Genomic DNA, 18,483 nt, shown 5'->3' with positions numbered 1-18,483 from the left:
ATTTTGTCATATGCAATTTCTAGCTAGATTTAGCCAGGAAAACATCTCCAACCATACACAAATATTGGCTAGGATATTTATCAAATTAGCTAGAATGACCTTGGTAAAATATTCCTAGCTACTTTTAGCTAGTCATTTAGATAGGAAAGCATTCCAGGAAAAACAGGGAAAAGGCTAGAGATTGTTTAAGTTTTGCTAGGGCCATTCCTAGCTAAGTTTTTGTAAAGTCAACATTAATCAGACAAACTTTGCTAGGAACTTAGCTAGGTTAAGTCCTAGCAAAGTGTTTGCTATGGAAAGTGCCTAGCAAAGATATCCTAGCTAAAATTACCTAGGAATGACAAAATCTTCTAGCTAAAATTTAGCTAAGAGCTTATTAGCTACGGAAGTTTGCTAGGGTAATTTTCCTAGCTAAATTGGCGTTAGCTAGGGATTTTCCCACTTTAGCTAGGATTGTGTCTCTAGCTAAATGGTTGTTCTCTTGTAGTGAAATTAGCACGTGGTCTTTGATTTTCTGTAAGTCCACTCAAAGACTTAGAAACTCTCCAGCTATTTAAAAACTTAAATGAGACCCACTTTTATGAAATGGGAGCAAGTAACTAGCTCCCGTTATTGGTTAGTGCCTTTGTCTTTGTGTTTAAGATATTATTACTAGAGCTCGATCGCGACATGATATTTTTGTCAATACTTGTAGAATGATCTAGCAAATTAAAAATCTCTATAGCTTGTGTAGAAGAAAATTATCTGATGTTGATAGAAAATATATAAAATAAAATAAACATTGGTATCATTCCTTTTCGTCATAGATTTAATTTTGGCTAAATTAGCACATGGTCTTTGATTTTCGGTAAGTGTACTCAAAGACTTAGAAACTCTCCAGCTATTTAAAAACTTAAATGAGACCCACTTTTATGAAATAGGAGCTTGGTTAGTGCCTTTGTCTTTGTGTTTCCGATATTATTACTAGAGCTCGATCGTGACAGGATATTTTTGTCAATACTTGTAGAATGATCTAGCAAATTAAAAATCTCTATAGCTTGTGTAGAAGAAAATTATCTGATGTTGGTAGGAAATATATAAAATAAAATGAACATTGGTATCATCCTTTTCGATAGAACATCGATATCTCATTTAACAAAAAGAAAACGTCTAACACAAGTACTCATTTTAGTATCCACGTCGCTGGTGGATGTGACAATTGGTCTTCTTATATGATCTTGTGCAATCTCCGTATTGTGAGTTAGCGTATATGATTTAATTAGGCTCAAAATTCATTTCTTTTAATGGCCACAAAAACAAATCCACCCTAATTTTTTGTTTACCCGATGTTAGGATATATCCATATTATGTTGTCCATGCTTAAATTGCAAGCCTGGACGTTGGGGGTAGGGGAGGGAGGGGGGAAGGGAAAGTTGTTAGTATCTCATATAGATGGTGCATGTGATTTTGTATAATATTTGACGATCCACACTTCATGACTAACTAAGTCTAAGGACCATTTCTTCCACGAGCTGGTCACAAATATTCATTACTCATAAGAGAGATTTAATTTAACTCCAATAAAAGGTAGCAAGTTCTCAATAATATATTCTATATGTACATAAACTAATCCAAAAAAGTAACCATAATAATAAATAAAAATAGAAAAAGTAAGAAGATTCTAGTGCAATCTAACGAATTGCATCATTTTGGACCCTACCCTCTGTTTGGATGGTTGTTTCCCGTGATTCATTAATGTACAGTATGAGATGGTACAATATGGTGTTGTATTGTATTGTACTGTATTAATGAACACCATGTTTGGATAGACTGTGTCGTTTGTTGTGGTTTAATAACATTTGTACTGTTTGGTTTGACTATATGGTATTGTATAATAACTTGTAAGTATACTAAAATACCCTTAACTCTTAATTAAAAATTAGTTTATATATATTAATAAAACTCAAATAAAGAATACAGTAAGAACTTTAAAAAATAAGTAGGTATTAGGTGGGGGTGGTGGAGGGGTGGGTGGTTGTGGGATGAGGGTGGGGGTGAGTGGTAGGGTGGTGGTGAGTGGTAGTGGGTGGGGGTGGTGGAGGGGTGGGTGGTTGTAGAATGAGGGTGGGGGTAGTGGATGGTAAGGTGGGGGTGAGTTGTTGTGGGGTGGAGTTGGGCGGTGGTGAGGGGTAGTGGGTGGTGGGTGGTGATTGGGGTGGGTGGCAAAAGAGTGGGGTAGTTAGGGGTGGGTGGCAAAAGAGTGGGGTAGTTAGGGGTGAGTAGTAGGGTGGGGGTGGTGTGGGATGGATGGTGGAGGGTGGGGTGGGATGGACCATGGTGGAGGGTGGGGCAGGGGTGGGGTGGGGGTGAGTGGTAGGATGGGGGTGGGGGTGGGGGTGGGGGTGGGGGTGGGGTATAATGAACAAATGAAATACGTAACCACGGAAAAATCACCAAATTCGTGATTACAAAAATTGAGACTTTTTATGGTTATATAACCATGGAATGAACCATGAGTTTACAACATCATACCACATAATTTTAAGAATAATAAAAACAAACATGATTTCATAGAAAATCATACATTAATGGATCATGGAAACCACCATCCAAACAGGCGGTTAGAAGACGTCCGTTAGTTCTGGTTTTGCTTCTCCTACTTTTCCGCGTCGCAATGAGAAATGACTCTTCCAATTTCATTGCTTGGAAGATGACTTTATTAATTTTTTGTGTCCCAGTTAACCAAACAACAATGAGATCTGTGTCCCACCGAAAATACCAGGTTGACTTATTGACTTTTAGATCCCACTCAATAGGGATCTAGAGAATTAGTTACAGATTTACGTGTACTTAGTAGTTTTTGCTCATAGATAATGTACCGTATATGTATATTATAAAATTCATTAAATGTTTATTAAAATCAATGGTGAACCTGATTATTATTATATTATTAACTTGATCGTTATAATCAACGATGAACCTGATTATTATTGTAATTTTTACTTGGTGTAACTACTTCTAAGAAGTAATTATTAATAATAACTATCTTTTAATTTATTTATATTTAGTAGTTACAGTAATTTTGTAAATTACCATTCGTAGCTACACCAAAATACAGAAGTTGGAGTGGCTGAAGTGGTTATTGGGCGAGGCTCTCACCCGCCCGCTCAAGTTCGAACCCGACCAACAACATTTCTTTTCTTACATATTTTTCCTAGATTCTTCTCCTTGTATTTGAGTGTATTTCGTCATATACATGTGACATCAAATACATATAAGCCAAATACATATGACGAAAATACACTCAAAATACAAGGAGAAGAAGCTAGGAAAAATATGTAAGAAAAGTAATGTTGTTGGCTGGGTTCGAACCTGGGCGGGCAAGGAGAGAGTCTCGCCCAAATACACGCGAAATATACAGCTTTGGCTTAAAAGTAAACTATGAATTGTAATTTAAAAAATGGTTAGCTACTAATGGTAAGATCCTCGTAGAAAATAATTATATCTGTAAGTTTGCCATTATTATTATATTATTAACTTGATCGTTATAGAAATTCTTCCAAAAATTAATAACTTAAAAGGAAAAACATGAATTACCCCTCAAACTTATCCGAAACAATCAGTTGTACACTTTAATATTACAAACAGTCCTTAATCTAGTAAAATTTGTTAAGATCTTATGTGTCGTCAAGGTGTTGCTGATGTGGTGCTCGCGTGGCATGGGAAACGAAAGTAAAACTGGTTATATATCTTACGTGGCGTTGACGTGGTGCTTGCGTGGCATGCCAAAAGCAAATAAAAATCGTAAATATCGGATGTGTCGTCAATGTGGCGCTGATGTGTACTTGTGGGTGTGTGTATTACTTATGTATTATCTATCCCTAATTTAAACAACAGTTTGGGATCATACAATCACAATTAAGTCAAGTCATCTACATGTCGTCCAGAGGGGGGCGAATGACTGAATCATTCTTATTTCTTACTCAATATACGCGTTATTTCGAATTACTTGAGGACTTGAGTCTATAAATAGTCAAGAATGTATGAGTCTTTCTTCACTGCAATTTCCTAGCATTTCCAAATATTACAAACTCCTCCTCCTGTCTCTCTCTCTCTCTCTCTCTCACACACACACACACACACACTCTCTCTGCCTACTGAATTTTATTGCTACGCAATTTTAATTTCCATCAGACCAAAAAAATGAAGGTATTCATATTTGTTTTGTGTAATTTTTCATATGTAATTCAACTATTGACATTATGTTCATAAAATTGTGCAGCAAAAGGTGTTATCAGATTATATTTGAGTGGGTGTGATCAGAAATGTCGGAGCAAGGCCTTCAAAAAAGCTGTCTCTCAGCCTGGTACTCAACTCTCTCCTTTCAGCTATTTATTAATTTCAGTCAAAATGGGTGCGAACAAACTCCCACATTAATAACTAGATAGTAAAAAAGGTTATGTGATTCTCGGGAGTCAAGATTTGACCAAAAGCGAACAACATCACATTTTAGCCCAATAAATATCTCGTGAAACTCACTAGGATTAATATATATTGGTGTTTGTGTTACTTAGGTGTGGAATCAGCAGCTATGACAGGGGACGAAAAGAGCCAATTAGAAGTTGTGGGTGAACAGATTGATTCCGTAAAACTGACGAGTGTGCTCAGGAAGACTTTGGGTCAGGCAGAACTGGTGAGCGTTGGGCCTGCTGGCGGCGATAAGAAGAAAGACGAAAAAGCTGGTTCAGATAAAAAGCCCGAAGTTGCAGCTATTGTGACACAGCCGCAACCTGCCTTGTATTACTATACCTATCCTCAATACCCTGTTTACCAAGTTACTGATTCATATGATCAATCCAACTGTTCCATTATGTGAATGCCAACTTAGATTACCTACTGAATACATAGTGTTTAATACTCATCTGAGCTTTAACATTTCCATGGTTTGAAGTCATCCGGTTCTATGTAACTTAGCTCGTTTGGATTGTTTTTATCCTATATACATTACGGGATACTTTGCTGGTCCGGAGAATAATTATTTGGGAACTAGTGAAATGAGAAATTATGGGAATTCTGGACATTTTGTAATGACTTGCTATTTAAATCTAGTATTTTCATGTGATTGATACGGACAATATATTATGCTTGTGTACCTTTATGGAACAATTTAAGGAGCATCTAATTTCTCTGTTTTACTTGGTGTATTTTTACACTTCATTTCACGTATTTTCTAGTTAAGAGTTCAACTTAATACGACTTCTTTTAAGTTCTTTGCATATTAGGTTGGATTGCATCAGGGACGGCTCAATAAGATCGGGGGCCTAAAGCCAACTTTAATGGAGGCTTATTTTTTCTGTTCAATATTTTTTTAAAAGAAAAATTAACCTATAAATCTATTATATTGTAGGTAAAAATTAGGCCACATCCTTCATCTTGGGAACTTGCTCAGGAGTGCTTCCCTGTTTAATCGATCTTGCGTGTCTCAAAATTGAATTAATCGGAAAATTCCATATAGGTATCAAACACCCGATGATAAAAATGAGGCCCCCAAAATTTTGGGGCCTAAAGCTCCCGCTTTAGTGGCTTGGCCCTCTAGCCAGCCCTGGATTGCGTATGTGAAGCACTTGAAGTATGTCTGGCGAAAGATCAGGGAAGACCAAGGTTTGATGGTAAACGTTAACCTTGGCCTTTGCCAAAGGTAAAACACCAGTGCTAATTACTATCATACAAAAACAAATTTTTGTAGCTGATAGTGTTCATATTGGTCAAGCACTATCGGTGCAATTGGCACTTCGGAGGATTGCAATAGACTTCGAACATACGGTTTCTGTCATATGGGGATATGCACAGTCTGATTTAGAGTCTGCTGCCATACTATGGATTGTTCCCTTTCGTAGTTCTATGGACAATTGGCTCGTCATTGGGAGAGGATGTTTTAGGTTGTGCGTCTATTGCCAACGAACCTTTAAATATTGCATCAGATGCACGTGAACTTATTGAAGGAGTTGCTAAAAGACGTACATGTTTCATTGCAAAGTTGTATGATTGCGGGTGTGTCAGTGGAGTTGAAACGGATATTGAAAGCTGCGGTACTTTCAACACTTCTTGTGCAACTTACAAGCTACTGGGAGAGTCTAGAGAGAATCCGCTGATGTGTTCTTTTGATGGTGTTACTACTCATATTGTGGAGCAGTGCATAATATCTTTATCGGGGAAATTGAAAGATTATGATGTTGTTCAAGTCACGTTTTTCATTGCATAACTTGTTGGTATGTACACCAAACTTGAGGCTATGGCTCATGTTTCAACAATTTGCTATGACTTGCCAAGAAGAAATCTTATTAGTTCTACTCTACACCATAGTAGTAATCTTAGCAATTCCTTGTTAATTACTTGAAATCAATGTGTTTTTCCTATTTAGAGGATTGAACAATTCAAAGGATCCTTGCTTCCTGAATCTATTATTGCAATCAAAGCTTCATGCTTCCATTGCGAGAAATCATTTCCTAAGAGTTGAACATAACTACAAAGTTTTGTACAGTTGATGGCTTCATTTAAGACTTCTTGTTTACAAGCTGATGCCCTCAAGTTTTTTATTTTCGGATTGCAGAAGATCCATACCAAAGAGCATATTGGTCGTACTCTGTGGCTTGGTATTCATAACTCTATAATTTCATATCTTTAGTCGAACCTCGAGTACAAGGTTCTCATTGAGGTCAAGGGAATTGTGAACCAAGTGGACCCCATAAGGGGCTTATGAGCTAGAAGTGGTGAATGAGACTAGTTCAGCTGTTATTATTGGGCTGAGTAAAATGACAGAGAGTTTTATTTGGGAACCAGACCCAATCATCAAGTGGTTAAAAAGGACCGTGGATTTGGAAGAAGAGTTCTATGCGTATTGTTGAGTCATCCCCGTTCTCTAAGTCTAGCTAGTTCCTCATCTCCTCTTCAGTCTACCTCTAGTTCGTACTTTCCATATTTACGCATTCCTGGAATTGTAATTGAACTTTTATCTCATTTATATAATTGAGAAGATGGTTATTGTGACATTGAATTTGAGTTTGTTACTAATAATGAATTACTACAAGGGAGGTTGAAGCAGACTTTTTCTCAAACTGCAGTTGCTACGTCGATTTTTGACACACTACGAAACAGGTTATACTTCCCAAGTGTTTCTTGATGCCGGTCATGACTTTGCTCCCTCTGGTGTGAAGCCTTCACGGTAACCAAGCCTTCCCCTAGCAGTTGTAAGAAGAGTCATTCAATGGGATAGGCATTTATGTGGTTGAATATTCTAGAATACTTGTGAAGGCAAGAAATCACCAGTTTGGGTAGAACGCTGTTAAATGCAGAATTCGGTCATGAGTGCTTGCCAAGGTTATTCTGAGACACAAAAAAACAGCAGGCCGTTCTTATTTTGACGCCTATGAAGTGTTCGAATAAGTGCCCCATAGAGACACATTGCTCACGGCTCAAGGAAAGGACTCAAAAAACCTCTCAACAGATGCACATGGATAATTCTTTTAGACTCTTTAAGTTCAACTACTGAATGCCTTTGCTTAATATACATTTCGAAAAAGGTTCAATACCCTCATCTACTTTTAGCTGAATGTTTTTGTTCAATATATTCCTATTGTATAGTTGTGGATAAAATGGATAAAACGTCCTTGAATATTTGTGAACGTTCAATTGTATAAATGTACATTTACAAAGTTCGACAATAATGTCTATAAATATTGATTAAAGTCTAGTGATTTGGAGTTTAGACGATATTACATATTCAACTTCTCAATAAATTGGTGGTCTTTAATTTTTGCCCTTCGTTAGAACCCCTTGGTTTCGGGTTTGAAGCCCCGGTCAATCAAAAAATTAAAAAAAAAAAAAAATCACAATGCAGAGTTTGGATTTGCAAGGTAGAGTTTTGCATGCAAAGTAGAGTTAAACTCTACCATGCTTCGGGCAGAGTTTTGGGCAAAATTCTACCTTAAGACAGAGTTTTGAAGGCAAAATTCTGCCTCGCGAATCCAAACCCTTGTCTTACGAAATTCCTTTTTTTTTTTTTTCACTGAGTTGGGGGTTCGAACCCAGAACCTTGGGGTATTAGGCGAAGGGCAAAAATTAGAGACCAGTGCATTTGAAGGACACTCCGCATAAAAAATTGAACATGTTGGCTGTCAATTTTACATATGATCCCTAGAGCTGTCAAAACAGAATAGGCCAGCCCAGCCCAACCCAAGCCTTGCGAGCCAAGGAATTTGATGGGTTGGGGCGGGCCAACCTTTCATTTGAATGGGCCTTGAAATACCTTGCCCAACCCAGCCCTACAAGGGCCGTGGGTCGGGGGGGGGGGGGGGGGGGTTGTGCAGCCCTTCATTTTTTTCAATATTTTTTTATAAGATTTTTTTTTTTCAATTTAAATTCTAACGTATAAGTATACCAATTTGTTAACATTTCTGACATATGATTATATGGAAGTAATAAATCTACGACAACTTATAGCATATTCAACACCTTTACATCGTCAAGCACATTTGAACCCGTTTGTGATAAAATTGTCTTAATTAACATGTCCATCTTTGTCTACAGTCATATGCAAATTTATTTAGTTAAACATTATCATATAACTATATTTCAGAAACTAATCAGTAATATTTAAATTCACTTAACATATTACCACTTTGAATTTGATAAAGTAATATTTAAATTCACTTAACATATTACCACTTTGAATTTGATAAAGCTCAGCAACTAATTCGAGTAACAACTTTTGACAATTTCATGATAGATGCAATTTTTATACGCGGTGAGTAGAAATTCTAGTGTTAGGGTATACTTGGTGATTAGGAATTTAGTATTAGGGTATACTAAGGAGAGCAAAGAAAACACTTGACTAGTGTATAGCTTTAGGAATAATTACTTCACATAACTACCCCTAAGAGGTAATTATTGATAATAACTATCTTTTAATTTATTTATATTTAGTAGCTACAGTGATTTTGTAAATTACTATTCATAGCTATAGCAAAATACATGAAGCGGCCGTGACTGAAGTGGTTCTTGGGTGTGGGTTCTGCCCCTGCGCACCCAGGTTCGAACATATTTGTTATACCCCATATATTTATTCGTCAAATTATTCGCAAGCAAGTCGACTCAAGTTAAAGGCGGAGTCATTTTCGAACACGGGATAGAAACCTTTAAATTTCAATTTTAAATTAGAACATGAATTATTTATAAATTTTATTTAGTGTAGAAATATTATTGGAGATTAAGAACTAATTAATTATGATTAAACTATTAAGTAGGGATTATTGATTAATTAAAATTAATTAAGCCTAATTATTGAAAGTGGGCCCCACCCGAAAAAAAAAGGAAAAAAAAAAGAATAACAATTCATGAAATTAATTTGGGTGAGTCACTAGGGGTGGACATGTGTCCACATGTGAGGCAACATATAAAGGCAATGAATGACTATCCTTAAGTTGTTCATTTCACTTTCGCAAAAGAATTTTATTGAAGAAAAATGTGGGCAGCCATACACGGGCATGGCTTTGAAATTCATCTTCACAAAAGAATTTTGTTGAAGAAAACAAATGATGAGCAGCCATACACGACCAGCCTTAGCTTTGAAAATTTGTTTTTTTTTTAAAAAAAATTGAATCATAAGATGCTCCAAACGTTTGAGGGAGGCAGCCATGGTGTTGAAGAAAAATTTGCATTGTTGAATATTTTTATCAAGTTTCAAGTGCAATACAAGTTCAAGGAGGTGATAGCAACATTGGATATTAAGTTGGGGAAGAAGAAATTGCGAAATTGGAGCAATTAACAGTAGAAATTCCTCCTTGAAAATTAAGGTAAGATTTTCTTGTTTTATGGTGTAATTGTGTTAATAGTGTTGTAATGGAGTTATTAAAATTGGATTGGACGAAATTGGAATTAAGAAAATGCATGAAATCGATGTTATAGGGAATTGTGGGTTGAAATGGATTTAGAAAGGTTGTTGGGTTGTTAGAATTGTTATGGGCTGAATTGTGAGAATTTTATATATATATTTCTGTTGTTGGTATTTCTGTGTTAACAGGAGAATAATTGGAAATTCGGGTTAGGCGAATATATAGGGGAAATGCTGCCCGATTTTCGTTAAATCCTTAATAATGAAAACCCCTTAACGAGGAAGTATAAGTTAAAGAACAAGTTCTATAAAGCGATGGGCTACGGATTTACGAGCTAGAAAGTATAGTCACTGACGATAACATTACCTTTATGTTAACTAGGCTAAAAGAGCGACAAAGCGAACGGTTTTGCGATTAGTCGTCAACAGGTATGTGAAGCTGTCCCTTCTTTCTTTTGGCATGTCTTAGATTTAAGTGATGAATGATATGAACTTTGGGGTAATTCCATTCATAAGCTTTGAGTGATATTTATGATTCTTATTCACTTCTTGATGTTACAATTCTCAAGTGAATGAGCCTCCCTCTTCAGTTTTCTGTACGTTGGTTAATAGTCGATATATATCCGTTCCTATTCTTAGGAACTCTATGATAACTAGTGACTGGACTTCTATAAGGTGTTTCATGCTATAGTGACATATGACTATGATCCTTAAGGCTTTGTGATATACTTATGATGACATTCAAGGGATGTTTGATATGTTCCGAGTGACATTCGAAAGGTATTTGATACGACTATTGTCCTGATTTTCAAATGGTAATTCGTGTTGATTATTCTATTGAGTCTTTGAAAATATTTTTAAATTGCATATAGTTTCTCACTACTCTGCTCGTGCATGCCTCAATATGTCTTTCCCTGAGTCCCGGACCAGGATATGTATTCGTGCACGGTTTCACTGCATTGTTCACCGAGTCCCTCACTAGAGGGCCGGGTACGGTATATATATTATGGTGTTATGCTGTGTTATGGAGTTATGCTGTGTTATGGAGTTATGCTGTGTTACGGAGTTATGCTGTGTTATGGAGTTATGCTGTGTTCCGGAGTATGATGTGTTATGGCGCCAAAGACGGGGTGGCGACCATGTTCACCGAGTCCCATAATGGGTCGGATATGATATATGATATTGACATGCATGATTTATGTTTCAAAGGCAAGCATTTTGGTATTTTGGTTATTGTATTCGTTTTCTGTACTCCTTATTTCAGTTATGATCCTGTTTACTGTATTTCATGCTTTACATGCTCAGTACATATTCCGTACTGACCCCCTTTCTTCGGGGGCTGCGTTTTATGCCCGCAGGTGCAGACACTCGCTTTGGTGATCCGCCAGCTTAGGACTCCCTTTCTGCTGTCTTGGAGAGCTCCGTTGTTCCGGAGTCTAGACTTTTGGTTTGAATCTTATGATATATATATATATATATATATATATATATATTCTATCCAGGGGTACGACGGGGCCCTGTCCCGTCATATTTCGCTATTCGTATTCTTAGAGGTCTGTAGACATATGTGTGGGTTGTGTATGGGTTCTGTTCAGCTGTGTCTATACGATGTGTTGTGGTATGATGTTCGTCTCTAGTAGCAGCCTTGTCGGCTTGCATACGATATTGATATGTGATGGCAGCCTTGTCGGCTTGCGTATTATTTCATGATATGATTAGTTGTGACTCCTTAGGAGACCGTTGATCTGGAAGTATATATATATATGATGATGTTACGAACTTTGGAGTTCCTTTATAAGTTTCCGTATTGTCGTAGTTTCAGTTTGATGTTATATGTAACAGGTTGGTATACGGGTGTCCAGTTCGGGCACCAGTCACGGCCTACGGGGTTGGGTCGTGACAATATTTTTCCTAGCTTCTTCTCTTTATATCTGAGTGTTTGGCTCATATTGTATTCATACGTATTTGGAAGCAAAACTACATAATACATACAGCGAAAATGCCTATGTAGCTACGAATTTTAAATATGAAAAAGATAGTTATGGATGGATACATCAAATACAACGAAAATGCCTATTAACTACGAATTGCAAATATGAAAAAGATAGTTATGGATGGTAATTGCTTCTAAAAGGTAGTTTTTATATAAGTTGCAAAATTTTATGTCATACTTAAGATCACAAGTCACCATATACTTTTTCTAATTTCATCCACAATTTTTCACGACCCAAGCCCATGCACATATTGTCCAATCCGTTTTGAGTTTAATCCCACACGGATTTGTCTTTCGAGCTACATCATGATCACATCAAGTTTCAAAAGCGTGACTTATAGAGTTATTTACTTTTTTCTTCCATTTCATGTGAGATTCTGTCATCATGATCACATCGAGTTTCAAAAGCGTGACATATATATGCATATCATCTTCAGAAGCTTGCCAGTCCCGCTTGTCCCATCATCGTCAATCCCCAGTTTGTCAGGAGTATCACACTGTAAACATCACCGCATAACCTCAAAGACTTACAAAGGAAGCAAAGAGTTTCCTGAAAGACTTACAAAGGAAGCAAAAAGTTTACTGAGTCGAAGTATGAACAAGATCAGTTAGGGGGGCAACCAACAAACTTGGCCCTTGAGTCAACCTACTAGAAAGTTCCTATTCTAACTCATATAAATAAAGTTCATTTTTGACTTGCTTGGCTTTTTATTGGGGCTAATAAACGATGATCAATTTGTAGGGTGGTCAGTGCACAGCTCGTCTTGTACAAAAATTAAATTAAAAAAACACTCAACCAATTGACATGTCCAGACGCAATAATTAATGGTTAGAAACTGATTATAGTTAATTTTAATTTTTTTGGATGATTCAGGTATCCGAAAAGCGATGGTATTGGCTTAAAGTTTTTGCTCTGGCAACTAAAAGGGATTGGGATGCCTTGGAAAAGTTTTCAAAGGATAAACAGCCACCAATTGGTAAGTTCCGTTAGTCGTCTAACAGGAGGAAATCTGTGACTTTCCCTATTATTTCAATGAAATATCTCTAAATGCATTTTCCCCGTGATATTTGTATTATAAATTTATAATCGGGATATATTAATTTTCTCTTGATTGTTATGCTGGATTGTATTTAGGATACCAATGTTAGTTTAAGTCAAGTAGGTTTACTTTTGTTTTGCATTCCAAGGAGCAGGAAATTTGATTGAAGAGTTAGAACTTGAGTTAGAAAGTGTTGTATGTGATTCATTATGGGTATGACACCTGATATTGGGTTTCTGCAAGTGTGTCCTACACATTAATAGAGGTTTACTATAAACCTTAAGGTGTCTGCAGACGTGGCTTTTATCCCTGCACAACTGCTGTATGTAATGCTGCCCCTTTTGATATCGTTAAATTATGTTCTTCTTTTAACCCCTACTTCACTAGATTAGTTCTTGAGGCTGAAGAAGTTAATTAATCTCTGTTGAAGTTCATTAATTTCTGTAATCGGCTTCATTTAGAGTGACATTTAGTTAGTTTCAGCTACTCTTCCTCCTGAATTGCTTGATATGTTTTATCATGTATTTTGTTCAAACTAGATTTTGTTGTAGCCATGTTGAGCTAGCTTTCTTTTTTTGTCGACAAGTACAATCTGAAATGTAGTTCTTCTTCTTGTGACTGCGACTGAAAGGAGCACCTTGGACATGTTCGTATACATTCCAAGCAAGTTCTTTTGTGACCATATACTATATGCTAATGAAGGGTAATGGATATCTTATAGTCTTCCCTTTTTCTCCTGTGTTTTTTTTCTAGGTTACCGCCCATTTGTCGAGGCATGTGTTGATGCAGATGAGAAAGGTGAAGCACTAAAGTATATACCAAAGCTGACTGATCCTCGGGAAAGAGCAGAGGTAAGTGTTGTATGTTTTCTGATGTTTCCACATTTGGTCTACAGACATGTTTTGACGTGGCACATAGTTTTAAGTTTTGAACTTTACCCACATGTGGTCACTATCCCAACTGAGATGATTTTGTTAACAAATGAATCTATTGTAGAAAAGTAGTTACTCCCTTTTCGTCTGAAATGTTGTGTTTACCTTTAGCCAGAAATACGCTAACAGCCTCGCCTATGCTTGTGAAATCTTGGGTACTTTTGCTAAAAAAAGTATTTTAGCCTTTTGCCTCAAATGCTCTGCGAAAGTCCAAAATGATTGTGCAAGAATACATTTATCGCTTTCTACAGAAACGCATAAAGACATACATATCTATGGGAAAGTAGCAAATGAAAATAAAGAGAATGGAAAAAGGGGAATCACTTTCTTCAATGTAGTACTTTTGTCCCCCAGCAACAACAAAGTTACAGTGGGGTTTCTAGCAGGCACATGTCACTAGTTCGAATCCTGACTTGTGAACCAAGCTTGGTGTTTAAGTAGGGAAGTGTTATATCCCGTACATTTATACGATGAATTATTCGCAAGCAAATCGACTCAAGTTAAAGGCGGAATTATTTTCGGATACGAAATAGAAATCGTTAATTTTCAATTTTAATTAAAACATAAATTGTATATAAATTTTATTGGTATAAAGATATTATTGGAGATTAGGGGTAAATTAACTATGATTAGATTATTAAGTGGGATTAAAATTTAAATCACTTCATTAATTAATTAAGCTTAAGGGGCCATGTGGGCCCCACCCGAATAAAAATAAAAATAAAAATAAAAAATAAAGGAATCAAAATCTGGAAATTAACAAAACAAGGTGCAAAAGTGAGTCATCAAAAGGGGGAATACGTGTAGCAATATGGGAAATATATATATTTAATTGGATGTAGTGCAAATGACCATTTTCAAGTCATTTGTTGGTAGAAAGCTTAAGAGCAAGAAAAAAAAAAAGTGCCCATGGCTGCTCACGGCTAGATTGGGGTTTAAAAAAAAAAAAATCAGTTTTGTTGCTTAGTAAAAATTCTAAGGAGAAGACAAGGAGATAAAGGTGGAGAAGCAAGAATAAGTATAAAGATTTAAGACACAAATTGGAGCCAAGTATCCAAGGTAAGAATTGGTTATTTCTTTTACATTTAGAATGAGTTGGATGCATTGTGACTATGTATAAAATGGTGCATGTTGGTATTGAATGTTGTTGTTGAAATTTAAAGTTAGCCGTGTGAAGGGCTTATGTGAAGTAATGTTTGAATTTCTTGTACATGTATTAAGGATGGTTTGAATGATGTAGTGTGTTTGAAAGGAATGAAAATTATGGAATTTTGTATATGGTTGTGTTGAAGCCGTGTAGGAGTTGATTTAAGGAGTTAATGGACTGTTTTATGTGATACTTTAGTTGTTGATTGTTATGGACATTGTGGTGTATTGTTTGTATTTTAAATATGTGAGTTAAGATGTAAAAGAAATGATACATGTGGAAGTGGGAAAAACAGTCCAACAATGGACTGTTTTATGTAAATGGATGGGCTAATTTAGTTTGAATGTTGATTGTTGTTGTCATGGGTTCTAAAATAAGAATGAAGACATCGATGGTTAAAAAGTGGAGTTGAAGTCGTTATGGGCCGTTGTAGGAGTTAGTATAGACAATGTTGCTAAACGTGTTGTTGTTGTTTGGTTGGAGTTGGACAATTGCAAGTTATTGCAATTTTTGTAAACTTGATAGATAAGTGTTGATCACAAGAAATTGTAAATGGTAATGTTATGTTGCTGTTTTGGGCCGTGAGCAGGAGTTATTTTTGATCAAGCATGATAGTTAATTTTAAGTAGAATTATAGTTGTTGTTGTCCCGAACTATATGGCGAAAAGATTGGAAAGTTAAAGTTGGAATTGTGTTGATACGATCATATTGTCGCTTTTTATTGGATTGAAGGAATTGAAAGTATAAGTGTGCCCATGTATTGTTGCTGTATTTCTGTGTCTACAGGAACACAATTGGAAATTTGGATAGGTGAACCTATAAGGGGAAGTGCTGCCGAATCTTCGCCAAAATGCTAGATAATAGAATACTTAAGTGAGAACATATATATAGACTGGAATGTAGGTCCTATAGAAGAATGAACTATAGAGTGGCGAACTAGAAAATATAGTTACTAACGATAACGTCACTTTTATATAAATAGGCGAAAAGAGCAACGAGGCAAAAGGGATTCACGGATAGTCGTCGACAGGTATGTAAAGCTATCCTTTTCTTTCTCTTGGCATGTCCTAGATGTACTAGGTTTGAAATTGAACCTCGGGGGATATTCTGTTTATAGCAAACTAAATCTGAAAATGTTCCTTTTTCATTCAATATAATTGAATCCTATAAGTACGTTTTGTTGAAAGAATTTGGTAAGTTTACACAAATTGCTTGGAAAGTTAGGAGATTGTTCGAAGATCTCCAGGGATGACTCTATAGACTTAATGTACGTAAATTGAGCCTATCACTTTAGTTGACCCGAGGTGGGCCCACTATGCTCGATTTCACTCTTATTGCATTTTAACCTATTTTGAGAAGTTTTAAAGGAAACGTCTTAACTACTCTTCTGACTACTAAATGACACTTGTTTAAGTTATTCTATTGAGTCTTATAAATTATTTTGGAATATGAAAATGATCCCAAGAAGACTATTATCACATAATCTATTTTTGTTATCCGAAATATACGCACCGTGACTATCGTGCGGTTTCATTAATACGGTTGTTGTTCGGAATACTCCATCGAGTCCTTGTAAAATGTATTATGTCTCATATTGCATTAGTTTCTCACTACTCCACTCGTGGATGTCTCAATGTTTCCTTCACTGAGCCCGTGCCAGGATATGTTGTCAAGCGTATTCCTCTGCATTGTTCATCGTGCCTCGATGGTGAGGGGGCAGGTATACGTGTACATGGGTTGTGGAGTATGCTGTGCCATGTACACTATTTTGATATGATATGATATGATCCGATATGACCATTTGACATGACATGCTATGTTATGGGGTTATCCCCTATTCTGATCCTTATGTGTTGTGGCACCAGCGTCGGGAGGGTGACCACGTTCTGTCTACCGAGTCCCTTGGCGGGGGCCGGACATGATATGGCATATGTTTCTGTACACATTCCTTATGTTTTGAAATATGCATTTGGTATTCTGGATTTTTGCATTCCTTTCTGTTCGTTCTGTTTCCGGTTATGATTTTGGTTTCTCTCCTTCAGGCTTTACATATTCAGTACATATTTCGTACTGACTCCCTTTCTTCGGGGGCTGCATTTTCATGTCGCGCAGGTACATACAACAGGTTCGCTGATCCGCCCGCTTAGGATCTTATTCTGCTATTCTGAGGCGCTCTCTTATCCGGAGCCTATATTTTTGGTACAGTCTCCTGCTATTGTATAAATGTACGTCACTCAGGGGTACGACGGGGCCCTGTCCCGTCATATGATTCTGTCGGTCTGTTTAGAGGTCTGTGGACATGTTTGTGGGTTGGGGGTCTTCCTGTATGAATGCGTGTATATGTTGTGTTTGGGCGATCCCATTCGCCGCGGCGGCCGGTCCGCATATGTTTAAATGTTGCTTTGTTGACCCTGTGTGGCCTTTGTTGGTATTTTCTGTGCGCAGGGTATATTGGATAGTCCGTAAAACAAAGGAAACTCTGCCGAAATTTTTCTGGAAATTATCTAAATTTAAAATATAGTCTTGTCGGCTTCTGCTATATACTGGAATGCGGTTAATAAAATTTGAGATAACATTTGATAGATGTGTCTGGGTGCCCAGATCGGGCACTAGTCACGGCCTACGGGGTTAGGTCGTGACAGGAAGAGTAGAGGGACTCACCCATTACCGCCTTAATTTTAGAGTTGGAAACAACAGATTTCTTGGTTAAAAATAAAGAGAAGCTACTTTTTGTCTGTTTATTGCAAGAAGCAAGTAGGCGACAGACTTTGGATATCAGAATAGGTTTAACGATAATGAAGAAGGAATAATTTCCCATTCACTCTTTAACATAATATTCCAGATCACGGCATGGTTAATTTGAGTCCATGTAGTATCATAAATGCATTTCCCCAAAAGGAAAAGAAGAAGAATGAACTGATGCTGAAGGATCATAAGGCGTTGGATTGCATAATGAACAGTAAATGTGTATTTGTTGCATCAATAAAAGTGATATCTTGCTTATGAGGTCGGTGAACCATTAACAGGCTTATGCTCGAATTGGAATGGCTAAGGAGGCTGCTGATGCTGCTACGCAGGCTAAAGATAACGAATTACTTGGGAGGTTGAAGCAGACTTTTTCTAAAAATTCAGCTGCTTCATCCATTTTTGACACACTGCGAGACCGGTTATCCTTCCCAAGTGTTTCTTGATGCCGGTCGTCTCTTTGCTTCGTTTGGTGTGAATCCTCCTGTTGTTAAGAGTCTTCTAAATTAGAATTGGCTAAGGATTGATAGCGTTGGGGTGATTCATTTAAGGTGTCACGTGCATATCATCTTCAGAAGCTTGCCAGTCCCGCTTGTCCCATCATCGTCAATCCCCAGTCTGTCAGGAGTATCACACAGTTAAACATCACCGCATAACCTCAAAGACTTACAAAGGAAGCAAAGAGTTTCCTCAAAGACTTCCAAAGGAAGCAAAGAGTTTACTGAGTCGAAGTATGAACAAGATGATTTAGGGGGAGC

General features: G+C 36.9%; 2 protein-coding genes across 4 annotated transcripts in view; both read left to right on the top strand.

Annotated features, from left to right (window-relative positions):
• Positions 1-5,059, top strand: part of LOC132618727 (heavy metal-associated isoprenylated plant protein 16-like) — a 28,181-nt gene extending 23,122 nt beyond the window's left edge. Inside the window, exons 1-3 of one of the 3 annotated variants that reach the window (XR_009574280.1) lie at positions 4,029-4,188; positions 4,262-4,345; positions 4,554-4,694. Coding sequence is in view for 2 of the 3 variants with exons in the window: in XM_060333725.1 (XP_060189708.1) it covers positions 4,305-4,347; positions 4,539-4,855 (360 nt within the window). In the remaining variant the exon portion in view is untranslated. Of the gene's footprint in view, positions 1-4,028; positions 4,189-4,261; positions 4,348-4,538 lie in introns of those variants that run through there. The other 2 variants (XM_060333725.1, XM_060333724.1) reach the window with 2 other exon arrangements.
• Positions 5,060-12,638: 7,579 nt separating this feature from the next.
• LOC132618089 (protein VACUOLELESS1-like) lies at positions 12,639-18,261 on the top strand. The gene is made up of 3 exons (XM_060333142.1): positions 12,639-12,838; positions 13,655-13,752; positions 18,007-18,261. Exons 1-3 carry the CDS (start codon positions 12,727-12,729, stop codon positions 18,169-18,171), a joined length of 375 nt encoding a protein of 124 aa, XP_060189125.1. The 5' UTR covers positions 12,639-12,726; the 3' UTR covers positions 18,172-18,261.
• The last annotated feature ends 222 nt before the right edge of the window (positions 18,262-18,483 follow it).

Source organism: Lycium barbarum, chromosome 11, assembly GCF_019175385.1.
Source record: "Lycium barbarum isolate Lr01 chromosome 11, ASM1917538v2, whole genome shotgun sequence".
In the NCBI taxonomy this organism is placed as follows: Eukaryota; Viridiplantae; Streptophyta; class Magnoliopsida; order Solanales; family Solanaceae; genus Lycium; species Lycium barbarum.
This window is presented reverse-complemented; position numbering and strand designations above follow the sequence as displayed.

Coding starts and splice junctions, on each gene's coding strand:
- LOC132618089 (XM_060333142.1), top strand. CDS start 12,727: ATGATTCAGGTATCCGAAAAGCGATGGTATTGGCTTAAAGTTTTTGCT. Junction 12,839..13,654: donor GGATAAACAGCCACCAATTG/GTAAGTTCCGTT, acceptor TTTTTTTTCTAG/GTTACCGCCCATTTGTCGAG. Junction 13,753..18,006: donor ATCCTCGGGAAAGAGCAGAG/GTAAGTGTTGTA, acceptor AACCATTAACAG/GCTTATGCTCGAATTGGAAT.